This window comes from Lepisma saccharinum, chromosome 5, assembly GCF_977018435.1.
Source record: "Lepisma saccharinum chromosome 5, izLepSacc3.1, whole genome shotgun sequence".
NCBI lineage: Eukaryota > Metazoa > Arthropoda > Insecta > Zygentoma > Lepismatidae > Lepisma > Lepisma saccharinum.
In genome coordinates, this window is record NC_139233.1 from 53,262,709 (window position 1) to 53,279,777 (window position 17,069).

The 17,069-nt window shown below is 36.3% G+C and overlaps 1 protein-coding gene across 1 annotated transcript in view; it reads right to left on the reverse strand.

The window, feature by feature from the left end:
• LOC145987827 (uncharacterized) overlaps positions 1–17,069 on the reverse strand; it is a 59,667-nt gene that overhangs the window by 30,165 nt on the left and 12,433 nt on the right. Inside the window, exons 2-3 of the mRNA XM_083122564.1 lie at positions 4,184–4,281; positions 2,200–2,346 (exon numbers count right to left, since the gene is read on the reverse strand). Coding sequence (XP_082978690.1) covers positions 2,200–2,346; positions 4,184–4,281 — 245 coding nt within the window. The remainder of the gene's footprint in view (positions 1–2,199; positions 2,347–4,183; positions 4,282–17,069) is intronic.

Consider the following 17,069-nt stretch of genomic DNA (forward strand, 5'->3'; position numbering starts at 1 on the left):
GATATACTCTACCAAATGACATCTTATGTAAAATTTAAGCTAAAAATGCAGGCTTGAACAAGACTTAGCAGGGTTTCCGGTATACTGTGTCACTGCTCTACTAGCTCAGTTACTGAGTCAGCCCTGGTATTGGCTGATTTTGTGCTTCCACTGTTTTTACCTGTGTGAGAACTGTCTCGGTCAATGATATTACTGAGTTCAATGCTGACAGATACTTGTCACTAATGACAGTGTTTCAAATGCAATACACAGTGGAAGCAAACCATTAGCCAAAAATTGAGTCGGCTCAGTATCTTAGTTGGTTGAAAAATGACAGAGTATGCTACAGACCCGGGTGTGAGTCCTGATTGAGCTTGTGTTTTCACTTAAATTTCTACATATTACATTTCCTGCCATTTACAAAAAGGGTATTTTCATGAAAATTTCCATGTTTGATCATTTCTTATAAAAAATTCAAGTTTGTTTACAATAGTAATTCAATTAATAACTTTCTTTTCATTTTGCTAAAAAAACATTTTGAACAAAAAAAAGGAGCAATTTAATTGTAAACTCAACTTTGTTGACATACCACCATATAAATTGCAAACAATAAAGTAATGTAAATAGGATGCTATATCCTTGCTTAAGTGAGTTTTTAACGTAGGGTTTTCTCTGTCAAGTATAACTGGTCTAGAGGATCACGAAGAATAACAGCAATACAGATCCAGCAGAGGTTTTCCCATATAAATTTTAACTGCCCTTTGAATCAGCCCAGAAATCAGTGACATAGATCAAGGTTTAAGCCTAAACCAGATATAATGACACTGTATGAAAAGAGAATAAGCTTGAAATACAAAAGGAGGAACGTATATCTAACTATATCTATTTTTCACAAGGTAACCACCATATGGCTTCAGGCCATGAACACGGCCAGTGACTGCAGAGGTGTACATCAATTGCAATTCAGCCTCAAATGCATCTTTATTGTATCATCAAATCTTGTTGAAAATGCTGAAATGAGACTCAGGCTACAGTATATGTGCAACAGGGATTCCAATAGTTTGATCAAAGGGCTACATAAGAGAAAAGAATTTGAACCTACTTGATGCCAGATTGAATTTTGTAGTACAACTCTGGTGTTTCTAATGAGACAAGTAAAACCATTTTCTGTGTTTTCCCAAATTTTCTTCTCCTTGTGCACTTGTTTCAGCTGATATGCTGCTACATAAACTGAACTAATCACCGTTAAGAAACTCAGAAACTTCATAAACTTTAAAAGTTTACATAGAAATGCTCCTACAAACACATCCCATATGTTCAAAAATTAGTAAAAAAAGTAAAAAAAAAATAATAATAATAAAAAAAAAGTGCTCCCTGTGCTTAGCACCACGCCATGAAGGTGTATAGGGGGTGTGGGGGTAACGGCTCACACTTTCTTCATCCGGTCGTGATTGGGGGTGATGTGATCAGCATCATGCCCCTGACCGCCTTTACCGCCCAGGGTTTCCCCCCGGTACCCATGTCATTCGATGCTGGGTGGGCACCAGGGCCACTTCCAACGTTAGAAAAGTTCCCGGATTTGAACCGGCCAGGGATCGAACCCTGGACCTTTAGCATGGTAGCCAGACATGTTACCGACTGCGCCACCGTGTCCACAAATATAATTTTACATAATTACTTACAATTAGTAAGCACACACAAATCACCAGCTGAATACTGTTTCCACATGATCATCTGCATTAACTCTTCAGGACAGCTGATTGAAATTTGATGTACATAGATTTTGAATACACTACATGAATTGTGCAAATATTTATTAATGTTGATAATTCCTACCACTTGACATGTAGACATGCTGCTTCAGAATGTGACACATTAACATGTAAGGAACAAAATAACATCATTAACTCATCTCCGACAAAAAACTGGAGATATGACTGAACAGAATTCAGCTAGCAAAATGTAAACATGTGTAAGATAATTTTAAAATTTAGTCAAGTATTATTCAATTTTAGTACATAATTTTAGAACACAAGAAAATAAATATTTTCCACATTTTTGCACCTAAAAATCCATGCCCTATCATGACAATGAGGATGAAATATGATTAGATGAAACTAATGAAGAAACACACACACAGAAACATTCACACACAAGCCTGGATCCAAAACCTCTAGAAACCAAGGAAAACAAAAATATATATACATATATATATCTTACTTCATCTTCAAGAGAAGTTCCTTCTAAATTAATTGTTTTGAACTGTACACGTTTCAGAACCTCTTCTAAACTTTCACACACGTGTGGTTCTAGATTCTCCCCTTTCAGGTTTAGGCACTCATTACGGTCAAGTTCCAATTCCACACTCTAAAGTAGGAAGAAAAAATTACTTCATGTTATCAAAACACACACACACACTCTAAAACAACACACATTCCATACTTCATATCAATATGATAAAAAGTTTTCAAAAATTAAATATCTATCTACATTTTTATTCCTCAAATTTTAGACAATATCAGTTGACTTCTTGAGACAGCATAAATTAAAATTAACTTACGTTAATGAAAAACAGGTATTGTGAGTAACAAAACTCAAAAATGGGTATGATCATTTACAAAATTACTCTACTGTGTTAAATTTCGATTTTAATTATATTTTTATTTTGTTGTAATTCTTTTGTGCTTTACTGTATACATCTTACAGGGTTGAAACATTGAAGTGTAGTGGTAACTGTGAAAAAACAAGAAGACAAGGGACCTTCAAAATTAACAAGTTCCGAAATAAAAGTTGCATGGACATAGGAAATCATTTCCATCTGCATGTATGTAATGTAACATCTAATGAAACAAATATCAATAAAAACAATGTAAAAAAATTGAAAAAATAAGGCAACTTTATGATATCAAAAAATGATGATGTGGTCCATCAAAATATGACATTATTAACTGACAAATTACCTCAATTTTTATTATTAAGATCCCAACATAATTGTTACCATTTGTTCATTCACATTCCACAGTACCTTTGTGTGCTATTTTTTATTTCAATTTTTATATTCTACTTGCATTCTGCCTCTCTAGGCACATCAGAAAAATAAGGATGAATGATTTGGTTTGAATTGGTGTTTTAAGTCCACTTTATGCACAGTAAGGCTAACTGGGACTGGACCAACAGTTTAAAGTGGAATCCAAACCACTATGTGCCTCCACCAGGTATCGAACCCGGGACCCCTTGATTACAAGGCGACGACGCTACCATTGCACCATCGGAGAGGCCAAGGATGAATGATGATTAGATAAAATTGCTGAGGAGACACTCGTAAAGGAACATTCATTAACAGGCTGGAACTTCAATCTACAACTTTGACACGGTCATGCCGGGTTCATATATATTGAGAATGTGCAACATGAAACCCTATATTGGTATACGAATGACACCTCTCAGGGCACAGGAAAACATTAAGATTTGCAGTAAACGAACAAAAATCAGAACTTACGTTTTAACATATAGATTCAGAATCTATTTATCTTGATTATGCAATTAAGAATAAAATTGTACATGATAACGAAACACACTAAAAGTCGCAGTAACAGCATAAATTTCTTCCATGCACTTATTCCATAATTCTCTAGCAACAAGATTAATATATACAAGGCAGGATGGTGTACTTCAACAGTCTGTTCATACGTCCGGGAAGGACATGTCAACTTGCAGTGGAGATATCATGAAACAACCACCAAATGCATTTGTCATTGAGGTGCAACTCTTACGACATGAGATTGATGATGAGTTTTCTCATATCCATAGCTGAGTTTTTAATTTACCATGTAAAGTGCTGAAAATTCCCAGCTGATAAGGAAATGCAGATAAAATTAAGATATTCAAATTCAATTACATACAACCATGAACATCTACACATTTTTTACACAGAGGGCAAAACTAGCCATATTTCCTCCCATAACAACATTGCCTCCCCCAAAAACACTCACTCCTTCAGTTTGAAGTTATAATCCTGCAATGCCCTTGAAATAATTTACATAAATTCCTGTGAATGGAACAAAATCAATTATGCACATGAAACATAAAATTTTAGGTTGAAATGCATTTTTCCCTTTCTGGACATCCGTGCATACTGCAAGTCCTTTCGACTGTGACAAAAATATACACAGCAAACTGCTCAGTCAGACATCAGTGAACTTACCTCAAGTTGCTTCAGCACACCATCCAGAGGTGGTGTTCTATGTTTTTCACAAGAAGATTTGTATGTTGAAATTAGATCATCTCTGTTAACATTTTCAGCTGCAAGATAAAGGCTTCGTAGTAATATGTTTCACTACTCAATGGAAAATTCAAACTAGAATAAATAATACCAATACCACCAATATTAGTGATACCAATCACCAATGTTAGTGACATCAATATTGAAAAGCATCACATATTTTCTCAGATTCAAGGTAACCACCAGAGAACAAGGCAAGTCAAATTTATGTTACCGAATTATGTATGATTGGTACTTATAAAAAGGAAACCTCAGTAATCTTATTTTCACAAAAATACATTTGTAGAATAGGTGCAAAAATACAAACATTATAAGTGCTCAGTGTGTGCTCCATGTGTAACATGGCACAAACTGGGAATCAAATTCATCCCAAACCACCTTACAGCAATCAGAACCAATATCTGTGATGTGACCAAACAAATAACATGCAGTCTTTGTGAGTAGTGTTAATACTATTGATTCTCTGCAGCTAAAGCATTAGCGCAACAGTGTTTCTTTTAAAGAAATTAACATGGCTTAGGGATACCTTATTGGTAACCATTTGCAAGGCAGGCCAACTCAAATCTGGCCAATCCCAGACATCATGTTGCACTCATTTTGATCCCATTTCGAGCATATTTTATTCATTTTTTGGTAAAAATCTGAGCATTTCTGCAATGTTTTTTCTCTCATTTTGATCCCATTTCATGTCTTTATCTTCAATATTTAAACAACAATGTCATCTTTTGTGTAATTATTGCACTCATGGCATAACTAGCTGCTGTTGCATAAAAAAGATTTGGGATCACACTGAGGCAATGCCTTGGACCTTCAATCCACGCTAAGGGTAACTTTTGGTGCATGACAGGTTCAATAGCCAAGATAAAAATGTCAGTCAATGCTACAGCATAGGAAGTAAGATTCAAAAAACCCGAAAAAGAACACTGTTCCTAATTGCTAGGTAACCCAGGTGGAGTACAGCAGATCTTACTAGGAACCCATTGACTGTAGTCTCTAGAAGAGACAGAATATCATGCCTGGTCAGCAAATCTGTATTCTGCTTCGGTAATCTTGAAATTTTTCATGTCCTTCAGGTCACTTTTGTGCAATTTCTGCTTGATGTAAGAATTTTTGTTTCAGGGTTCCAATTCACTTGACAAAACCAAATTCCTCAACTTTTCCATTTACTTTCAAATAACTTCCAGACTACTTTATAATGTCTTAACATAGTAATACATAAATGTGAAGTCTTCAAATGTTCATGCTAATCAAATTAATGTAGTTTATTCAACAATGTTAATCAAATAAATTAATATTCAAACAAAGTTGAAAAATAAACTGCTTTCTTGAAGCTTTCCTGGAGACGAATGATGAAAAGATTCTCTTGGGCTATCGACCAGGGAAGTTGTCTGGTTGATACCCCGAGAGAATCTTTTCATCAAAATACAATAGAATTTCACAAAATAACCAAAAACCTTGGAAGCACAAAAAAATATTCAATTTCTCTGAATTTTCCACATTTCCAGGATTTTCATGTCAGTGGCAACCCTGCGTCTGTGGCAGAAAAAAATGTTGTAAATAGCTAAAGGGGTGCCCTTTAATGGATTCCTTCATTATTGTCTTGGTTGGATCAATACCAGTATACTGGCATGCACATGCATCACAAGGTTTTTTCTAAATGAAAAATAGACCATATCAATTCTTGAACTATAAATTCAATTTATTTATAGTACAAAGTAAAAAGCCAGTGTAAAGACCAACATTTTTTGCTCTTTCTTCAAAGCTATTTAAAGGTTCACTTTTGAGTGTTCCACTTTCTTGTAGAGATACATGCACACACAGAGGATAAGTATACATCTGACAAAACATAAAGTACACAAGCGACGCTGATAAGGTAGTGAATAAACACAATTGCTGTCATAGATAAAAATGCTTACACTGTGTGTAAAGCAAATCAAAAGCCACAGATGGCCATAATGCTACCTGTATGAGAGTGTTGTGATAAGTTGCTGAATGCTTAAAAGATAATGTGTGCAAGATAATAAAATGAAAGTTAAAAAATAAAAAATCTCTGAATAAGATTTATTTTGGTTCTTTAAGCCATTATATTTATCACCACGGAAAGGATTTCTAGTTTCGTTTTGGTACATCCTAGAAGTATGCTATTTAGAGATCTTTGCATTTCATGCACACAGCTCTCCAGCACTGAAATTTTATAGTGCCTAAAATGCCTAAATGAACCATACATTCTGATAAATGCCTAAAAGTCCTGTTTGTACCTAAAAACGCCTTTTAAACTTTTTGTTCAAGTTTTAAAATAACTTTTGTTGAGAACAACCCCTAATTTCCACCAAAAGGGCTTGAGACCCTTGAACCTTGAACGAATCTGAGCAGCAAAACACACTGCAATAGCAAGAGTTTTTGCCCTTCTCTGTGCAAATTTCCGGTACATTCCAGCCTGCATCACAAAACTGAACAAATGGGGAGTGACACTGGATGAAGCATTTTAAGTGGGACCATGGCCAAAATGACCTGCGCAGAGCCGCGTATTATGTGCCTCGTACTCACACATGGAGGGGAGAGGAAGCATGCTTGGTATGAGTTGATCAGATGGAGGGGAAGATGCACGAAGGCTTTTGGCCGAAGGTTCTTTTGTTCGTGGTTGCTCTGTAGTGCCTTTTCATGGACGACCAGAAGAAATACACAACGGAGAACATGGAGAAATATATGGTGGTGTAGTGCTTTGAAATATGATAAAGTTTTTGTATTGGACAAATTGTATATTTTTATAAATAAAGAATATAATTCATTGCCCTAAGGCATTTAAACTAGTCAGACTGTCATCCGGGAGATTCAGTTTTTGATTCCACGGGTAGGTTAATTCAGGTAGGAACTTTTGCCATAAATTTACCTGAATGGAGTGGATCTGGCATTCACACAGCCTCTAATAAATGGGGCCCTAGAGAACAACCCAGGGGGTTACCTGGCTAGAGCATGGTGCTGATAACATTACCTCCACAAATGACCAAGGTTATGAATGTGTGGGGCCTTACCTCCACATATGCTCCCCACCCCACAATATGCCTTCACAATGTGTTGCAATGTACCAAAATACCAAAGAGGAGAATACAAATTCTGTTTGACTCCTCATTTCAATGCTACAAGCCCTCGAAAACAGGATATAATCCTGCTTATATATGCAAATCAAACTGACGATTCAGAATTACCACAAATGAACTGACATTGTAATTATTATACTATACACAAAATTCATGATTTATCGGAGGAAGTCGCATATTCCAGGTTTGATTCTCAACCTGGGCATGACCATTCCTTTGTGAATGTCCTTTCACTGAAGTGGAAATTGTTACATGGGGGATGTTTGCTCGAGACATTGGGGACAGCTAGGGGGATGCCTTCTATTGTTAACCTTAGATTTCCTCACGAGACGAGACATTTCCCACCTCATCTCATAAAAAGAGACGGGACAAACGAATGTTTTTTAAATGGGATGGGACAGACCAAAGTTTTGTCTCGTCTCGTGGGCAGGTTGGGTGATACTTAGATTGTGCTGGTTGATGGTGGTGGTAGTGATGGGGGGGGGGGTCTCCTGCACCCCCACTTCGAATACTGTTCGTAGTCATTCATCTTGATTGCCGCGATTAGCGAAAAGTGGCAAGAAATGTGACGTTAGAGAAGATACATATTAAATTAACCATGCGTTCTCATCGTTGTGGTTAAACAAAGTGACGGGAAAAGTTAAAAAAATAGGATAAAGGATACATACATAAATTTGCAATATATAAACATGCTTTCAAAAGTTAAGCACGCAATGATAAAATCAACAAAAATGGAGAGGTAAAGCTCTGATTAACACAAAATTGCACATGAAGGTAGCAAATGTGTTTATGCATTAAAGAAAACAAGAATTGTGTACAAAGATGGAAAAAAAATCTTTACTTTTCGTAAGTTATATGATATTACACTTGGGTCATTAACATAATGATGTTTAAAGGCAAACAAACCAAACAAAACTTACAGTAATATGATATCTGACCAAAACAAAACTTACATTAATATGGTATGTGACCACCCTGGACCTTCACACAAACTTTACGATTTTCCATGTTTTCAATGAGGTGATCAACCATCGCAGATGCGAGCAATGGCCATTCCTCCATTAGAGCAGTTTCCAACTCTCTCAGACTGGCTGGAGGAGGTAAAGGTGCAGAGACAGCACGCCCGAGGACATTCCAAAGGTTTTCAATGGGATTAAGGTCGGGGGAATATACGTAGGCCACTACATACAAGAAATGCCCTCACTTTCCAGGTACTCATCAACGATGTTGGCTCGATGGGGACGGGCATTATCGTCCATAAGGAGGAAATCAGGACCAACTGCTGCAGCATCGATACCGCGCAGCCGTCACAGAACCGCCTTTAAAGATGTGCAGCTCGGTGCAATATCCTATTGAAATTCCAGCCCACACCATGACGCTGCCACCTCTGAATGTGTGATGTTCGATGATGTTCTTGGCCTGATTGCGTGTGCCTCATTCTCTCCAGACCCTTACACGCTTATCATCTGAATCCAGGGCAAATCTGGACTCGTCCGTGAACAGGACGTTGCACCAATCTGAGACAGTTCAACTGACATGTTGATCTTGCCCTTCTGGCTTGGACGGTTAGTGCAACACAAACACATGGTACTCGGGCGTACAATCCCTTCATGTGGAGCCTTCGGCGCACAGTACTAGCTGATATTGTCTTACCAAGTGCCGTTGCAACCATCGATGTAACAGTTGATGAGGTCGCTCATCGATTCTGCTTGGCTACTATAGCAATATATTGATCATCAGAGGGGGCGTTAAGCCTTGGATGACCGGGCACATGTCTCCAGACAACATTTGACTTGTTTGGAATTGTTTCCATTATCGAGAAATTACCGAATGATCAACACCAAAGAAAATAGCGACATCTTTGATTGACTGTTCTGCTTCAATGCATCTGACAGCATGCCAGTGCTCACTATCTGTCATTCGTCTTCTTTCAGCCATAGAAACACGAATATTATCAAAAATAATCCTACAAAAGTTATAAACACTTTGTATCAGCTTATAAATGCACAATGAAAGTGTGATGACTCTTGCACGAAATCTTCGCTTTTATGCTATTTCAAGAGCACAGATTAAGCACCTAGGTACAGATGATCCCCACTCTACTTACAAAAAGGTAGCTACACATAACAACTGACATCTACATCCGAAGTGATTTTCAGCCACTCAAATTCACATACGTTTTCGAAAATTTGCATTGCGTGCTTAACATTTGGAAGGCAGTGTATATTAACTTAAGAAAACTTTCTTTACTGCAGGAAATTTAAAAACTCCACATACCGTGTTTCACCTCATAAACTCATATTGAAAAAATTGACAAGTAAACCCGAGTATTCCAAAAAACATTGTTATTTTAAAATTTGCGAAGCAAATAATATGTCTAAAATAATTGCAATTTCAGAAAAGGCATTTTTGTAACAATAATTTCTTGCCAGTCAGAACCTACGTATTGGCAATGAACAAGGCTGTTTGCATGTTCAGCCATTGACTGTTACCAGTATTGCTTTGTCAACCTAAAGGAAAAACCCTCCACCGAGTGGCTGAGTTATAGTAAATACTACTATACTGTTAGGGCATAATTCATCTCCAAGAAATGGAACACACATTTTTGCACTAGAAGTTATAAGATACTTGTTTTACACAGTAACAAATGACATTTTGCTGTCGCTTTCACGGTCCATGCTACGTTTATGGGACAAGCAGAAGCCCTGTCTGCACGCATTTCTAAGGGATGATATCAGGCCAATCAGAGGACGTTTTCAAATCAGTGACGTAGGAGGTGAATGTCAGCAATGTTTGAAGGCATGTTTCTCGAAAACCAAACCAAATATCACCGAGATATTTTGCACATCTTATTTTGGTGTCATTATCAATAAAATGAATGTATTCAAAACGTTTTTCATGTCATAGTGGAAATGTCCATTTGGATCTCACCTGCTTGTACCCCATTTACATGAGAAAAATGGTTTGCATCTGTGAGACACATATGAATCTACAATCAAGCAGAGTATACCTCTGAAATAAAAGTGTCTAGCATTTGACAATTGGGGAATGATCAAAAGAGGTTCAAAGTTCAAAATTTACTGAAAAAAAATGTTACTTTTCTCTTCCACTTTCTTGCCTTTTTGGTACTTTCCAGTGAAAGTCAAGTATCAAGCATACAACTCTCCAAGGTTAAAACCAATTTTGGGGAAGAATATAACATCAAACCATACATAAATGGGTTGTAATGTCCAGATTTAGGATCAAATTCACAAAAATACAATTTGATTTTGTTGTCTTCTAGTGGAAAGCTGTTCAATGCCATTTTTAGGCAGGTGGTTACCTTGTTTTTTTAATACTGCAAAATACATTTAAAACATTGGATGCAATTAATGAAGAGGTGGGGAAGAAGATAGGAGAGGAAGAGATGAAGGCCCTGTTGTTCGCTGATGACTTAGTAATATGGGGAAACAGGAAAGAAGAAGTACATAGACAGCTTGACATTTGGAATGAGGGAATCAGAAGAGCAGGAATGAAATTCAGTGCAGAAAAGAGTGAGGTGCTAATAACAACAAGAAACAGAGCCAGAAATGAACCATGAATAAAGATGGACAAAGAAGAGTTGAGGGTAGTGGAGAGTTTCAAATATCTAGGAAGCATAATTGAGCGAAGAATAGATGAGAAGATAAATAGAAGAGGACAAATTTGTGGTGGACTATATCAAAGCATTCGAAGATTAATATGGACAGGGATGTACCTATGAAATGCAAGAAGGAAACATATAACACATACTATGTGCCAATAATTATGAATGGGGTAGAGACTTGGAAAATGACAGACACACACAAAAGAAAGATGCAGGCAGTGGAGATGAAATTTTTAAGGAGTATATTGAGGAAGACTAGAAGGAATAGAATACAAGAGATGCACGGCCAAAGTTAGTTCAGGTCCTAGAATCTCAGAATCAAGGATACGGTTACAACATTGTCATAAAAGAGAATGGGCCTCTGTTACTAAGGACCTCAATAGAGTTGCAAAAAAGCCGGCTTTTTTTTCTTCGATAAAAAGGCAGCTTTTTTTTGGAAAAAACTGAAATTTTGGCTTTTTTGGCTTTTTACTAATTACAGCTAACATATTTCACTTGAAGTTACTGTTATGAGTTTACAGGTATGTAGTGACATATTTTACAACTAGCTAAAAAAATACATGATGTAGCAGCCAAGACAGATATTGGCCAATCCCAGTAGGCACGTATTGCATAGTGGTTCAGATACAATTTTAACCCTAGGTTACCGACGGTGGGGGGGAGGGGGCTTGCGGGTCCATCACTCTTATTTTTTAGATTTTTAAACTGTTTGAAAATAAATTACACTGTTCCCTAGGATGTTCCCAATATTTCTGTACTACTTCTGTTCATAAAAACGTAAATGTAATGTAATTAGGAGGCAAAATGCATTTGGTGGGCATACCAGGCACCATCTTTGAATGCCTCTCATTCGATACACTCATGCCGGTGACAGTGTACAATTGGTTGGTAATGATGGTAATTATTGTAATTATTAAATTTATTAAACAACTGCACTTTTACAAACAAAAAAGCATTAATAAAAAAATATTACGGATTTTGTGAGTTTTAGTGAATGATAAAATATATGTGAGACACTCATGCAATAATTGGTTATTATTTTTTATTAATGATAGTAATTTTTGTGATTATTATAATTAATAAATTTCTGCACATATGTAATCAGCAAAGGAAGCAGTGATTCAATAATAAAATGATTTCTTGAATTAGTGATAAAAAAAAGTGTGGGCCTCTGAGCCGCCCCAGATGGCATGGGTAAGCTAGGGTTAAAACTAAACGTGTAGTCCTGATGAGCACATCTGACCATGAAATTGACTTAAAACAACATTTTACATGCTTGTGTCTCAATTTAAATGTTGATGTCATAAAATATGATAAAAATGTTAATATCAAGATATTCGATGTTTCGGGACAATTAAAAATCTTTACTATTCACAATACACATGCAGAAGTATACGTATTACGTGAATGTGTGTATATATCCTACTTAACTGAGCTTTGAGATGGAAGCAACACGTGACTCTTGGAAACCTACCCTTAGAAGTAAATGCAACCTTTCGACCCGAAGCAACATAAGCTGCAAGTGTCGCTTGTCACTTGTCCTGTACCGATTTCTCATAGAACTTTCAGATAGATGCAACAAGTGACATGTGTCACTTGGAAGCAGACCCTCAGGACTCCATTCAACCTTTTGAACCAAAGTGCGACAACAAGCTAATCATGTCACTTTCATGTTGCTCGTACTAGACTGTTTTCTCAATGGTGTGCATCGTGCCACTTCAGTCTGTTGTTCTTGCATGTACAGTGAATGTTTTGCTTTATACTGAAGCAGACTGCGTTGCTTGTCACTTGTGACTTCAGTCTGAAAGCTCCTTCAATGGCACGCATCATGTTGTCTCGGTCGTGTTTCTTTTTTTGTGCATGTGTGGTGAGTGTTTGCTTATAGACTGATGGGTCCCATGTCATTTGTCACTTCAATGTGACCCCCACTGTCATGAGTTGCTTCGGTCTGAATGCTCTCTATACTTTACAAGATTGTTTGCTACTTTATCAGAGATTAAGATTTAATTTAGCCTGTAAATCACAGAGAACAAATTGCAAGTACTGTTGTTGGAAAAAGGTCAGATTTTTGATAGGTAATAAGAAGGGGTCTGAGGTTTAATCCTTAGTGGAGGCAGAGTGCTTCGGATCTCATTTCAATCTGTACGTCTAGTCCAAATTAGCCAGATTTTTTAATAGATTTTCGCTTTTCCATTTGCAGCCAATCTTATTTTCCATTTGCAGCCAATCTTATTTGCTTCTGCTTCAGTTTTAGTGCCAGTGTTTCTCAACCAGCAGGCCGAAAAGGTGCTTTGCAAGCAGGGATTGACAACTAATTTAAATCTAATTTTATATTTGACAGCAAGTCTATATATAATTGAACTATTTATTACTCTCTATGATTATGTCATAGTTTATATATTAATACTTAATATTAATTAAGGGTGTATACTAACTTACATATAAAGTTTAAAAGACCAGAAATGTATTTATAAGTGAAATTTTTGGGTTCAGGGCATCGACTTGTAAGAAATAAATGTACTGGGCTGTGGTCTCACAAAGGTTCAGAACCACAACAAGGAGCCAAAATACATCACTAGTTGCTCCGTGACCAGGTTTAGCAGCCATTTAACCAAATTATAAATGATGTACTGGGAAGCCAGAATACAAATATACAAATGCAAAAACACAAAATTTAATGTAAAGAGATTTGATACCAGATTTTCTTGCTTCATGTACGTATTCGTATGACAAATTCAAATGTTGTAAATCATATCATACTATTAGATTATATTAAAAATGTATGCAAAACTACTCTAGTTATGTGAATATGTTTATACTACATATATATATATATATATATATATATATATTATATATATTCAATAAGCCTACGGATATACAAAGATAACACTCGGAAAGAACTGCCCATTCAAAAAAGCCAGCTTTCTTGAAAATACTGTTTATGTCTAGTTACGAATTTCATATTGTAAAATGTATTTTAATTTAGAAATGAATGTCTATTTTACAGTAGGAAGATAAATGAAAACCATAGAACAGGAAAAATACTGCCAACTCCTGTATTTTCATTGATTTGAGACACTTTTGTGAAAAAAGCCAAAATACCCCGAGTTGTTTCATGGACGCCAGAGCGATATGAAGGCAGAACATAGCCAGATTTTATTTTCTGAATGCATCCTTTGGGGGTAAACTTGTTATTGTTCTTGCCCATTGCTATGCAACTTCCATGTTGCAAAGTTCTGACTGAAAAAAATTGGAGATATGTAAGTAGAAAAATGACAAAAGATCGATCCTTTTGTTTTATTTTTTATTTTGCTTGCTGCTTCAATCAACTGTCAACAATCATGTGGAACCTGTCCTCTAACGTCAACAATCCCTTATAAGATCCATTCTCACTTTTACGAATTAAATTGTCGCTGTTTCTTTTTCCATTCACTGTTTCAGAATGCGGCAGGCGGCTGTTCGGATGGGCTACTGGATGTTCAACATTTTAATAATCCGCAACAATAAGTGGCACAATAAACATTTTTTAAAAAATAGTTTGTAGTATTTATTCCCTTCGGATACTCAGTTGTGGTCTGGTAGTGAGTGAATCGTATGCATTAGAAGAGTACGGTCTTAACAGTTTGCATATTTCTGAATGTTTCTTTCTGGTTTTTCGTTGTCACATCCAATGAAAATGAGTACAGCAAAGAAAAAAACTGCCAGGGGCAGACAATAGGAAAAGGCAGAAAGAACGGGAAAAGGCTACCTTGTGTCAGTCTACTTTCATGAATAATTTTCTGAAATGTTCGAAATCAGGTGTTATTGAAATCATTGAAAAACAGCCTACTTCTAGCGAATCATTTTTGTACACTTTTCCCGAACAGTATCATAGTGAAAAAAAAATTATGATTAGAGTTTCGAAACTAGAGATATTGACACTTGAATTTTGGATAACATTAGTTATGTCAGGTTTAGTGTTGTTTTTGTCCTTGCTTCTCTCCTGGCTTTTTCTTTTGAAATCACAATAAAATATTGCTGCAAGAATTGGACATTTCTTGGTAAAACTACGTATAGTATTAGGTACAGCTAACAACAAAAAAACGAAACGTGAGTTAACCAACCTTTCGTCTGTGAAGTTACGTTATTGATAGACAATTAGAACACGTAACATTTCGCCCCTGAGGAAAAAAGTTAACCAAATCATACGTTTTGGGCAAGTTTTTGAGTTAAGTAAAAGTGCACCCTGCCATGAAGGCATATAGGGGGTGCGGGGTTAGGGCCCCACACTTTCTTGATCTCGGCCGAGGTACCCACTTTATACGACATTGGGTAGGTGCCGGAGCTGCTTGAACAGGTTGAAATAGTCCTGGTTCTCCCCTGCAGGGATCGAACCCGGGTCTCTCCCGTACCTAATTCTATAGTTTAACCTATTTCTCATACTTGTGGTCGTCTTAATGATTCTAAGAGCAAGAAATTAATTATCTTTTATCATCCCCCAAAGAAAATCAAATATTAGGATTAGACATGTAATTATACTGTTCGGAACTCTGAAGTTCCCGATTTCTTCTTTGTGGCTTCAACTTTTTCTTTATGTTGGTATGTATACTTAGGACCAAAAATCTTAATTTTCAGGATTAACACAGTAGCTAATGGGGAAGATGATTGCAAAAATCATTCTGCATTTCTTTAACTTTTCTTCTCAGGGGCATGTTTTGATTGTCTCTCAATAAGTTAAGGTTTAATAAATGACATTGTATGCACATTTTGTATTTAGTTTAACCAGACACAAATGATCTGTGATAATGTGTGTTATGTGAGAAAAATCGAGGTGCAAGACCTTGACTTGGAATCTAGCATTTAAAACTTGTGCAGAAATGTTAATATTTCGCATTGCATTGATAGATTCAGATCGTACGGCCGTCGTATGCTTCTTTTGTAAACTCAACTGTTAACCTTGGTATTTTTAACATGCACAAACATTTCAGTACAAATATAGGAAAATTAAATAAACCTTATGGCACCGGCGCTACAAGAGAAAGGTAGATTTCGTCTGCTTGGAATGTAAGGTGGATGGTAATATTTTGGAAAGGAGGACAGAAATCAATGATCAATAAGTTAACACATATTGAAAAAATATTGTATGTCAGGAGTGTATATTCTAGGCTAGCTAGGCTATCTGCAAAGCCTGAAGCCTAGAGAATAAAATACAGAAGAAAAATTGATCAGAAATTGTAAATAAGATTATTCATTTCAGTGAGATGATGGTGATACTGGAGTTGGCAACCTGATTCTTTTTGAGTTGGAAACCTGTTTTTTTACAAGTTCCCAACCTGATTTTTCACGAGTTCCCAACCTGATTTTTACGAGTTGGCAACTTGATATCTTACGAGTTGGTAACCTGGCTGTCACTTGCATGGCAAGTGTCTTGTAGACACCAAAAACAATTAAATGGGTGTGTCTAACCACTTACACACGGAGTTTACGTGAGCCTACTATTCTCCCTTCCTCCATAGTCTAGGACCATGTGACACAGTGAGATAGCCCAGATCTTGGACTCAGCATACACCACTGTTGTATGTAATACCTCGTATCATGTACTACGTTTTATTATAGCAAATACAAAATACATTCACAATATAGAGGCATTAATTATATTATTTAATTATTAAATATTAATAACTAAATGTTAATAGTTTCGTTAGAAGCATATAGACTGCCTGCATAATATGGGATCCTTTTTACTAGTGCTGTATATTCCCAAAAGTTCTAACGTTAATTATACTGTATTATTAAACTTATAAAAAATCATCATATAGATACTACATATAAAATTGCTAGAAAAATTTAGTAAAATACTAGAAGATAAATCCATGAGCAAATTATATTGTACAAACTTATCAATGGATCAATGGAAAAGCAGGAAATTTTAATTTTACTGAAATTAAATGTGAACAAAAATAGGTTATGCACAGGGCTCGAAAAATCCAGGTCGCCAGGTTGCCATGGCGACTAAAAAAAGGTCAAGATGAAGACAAATTGACGTGGAGATCTGACCCCTGTGTGCCACTCCGATTTCCATGAAATTTGGCAGGTGTATGGA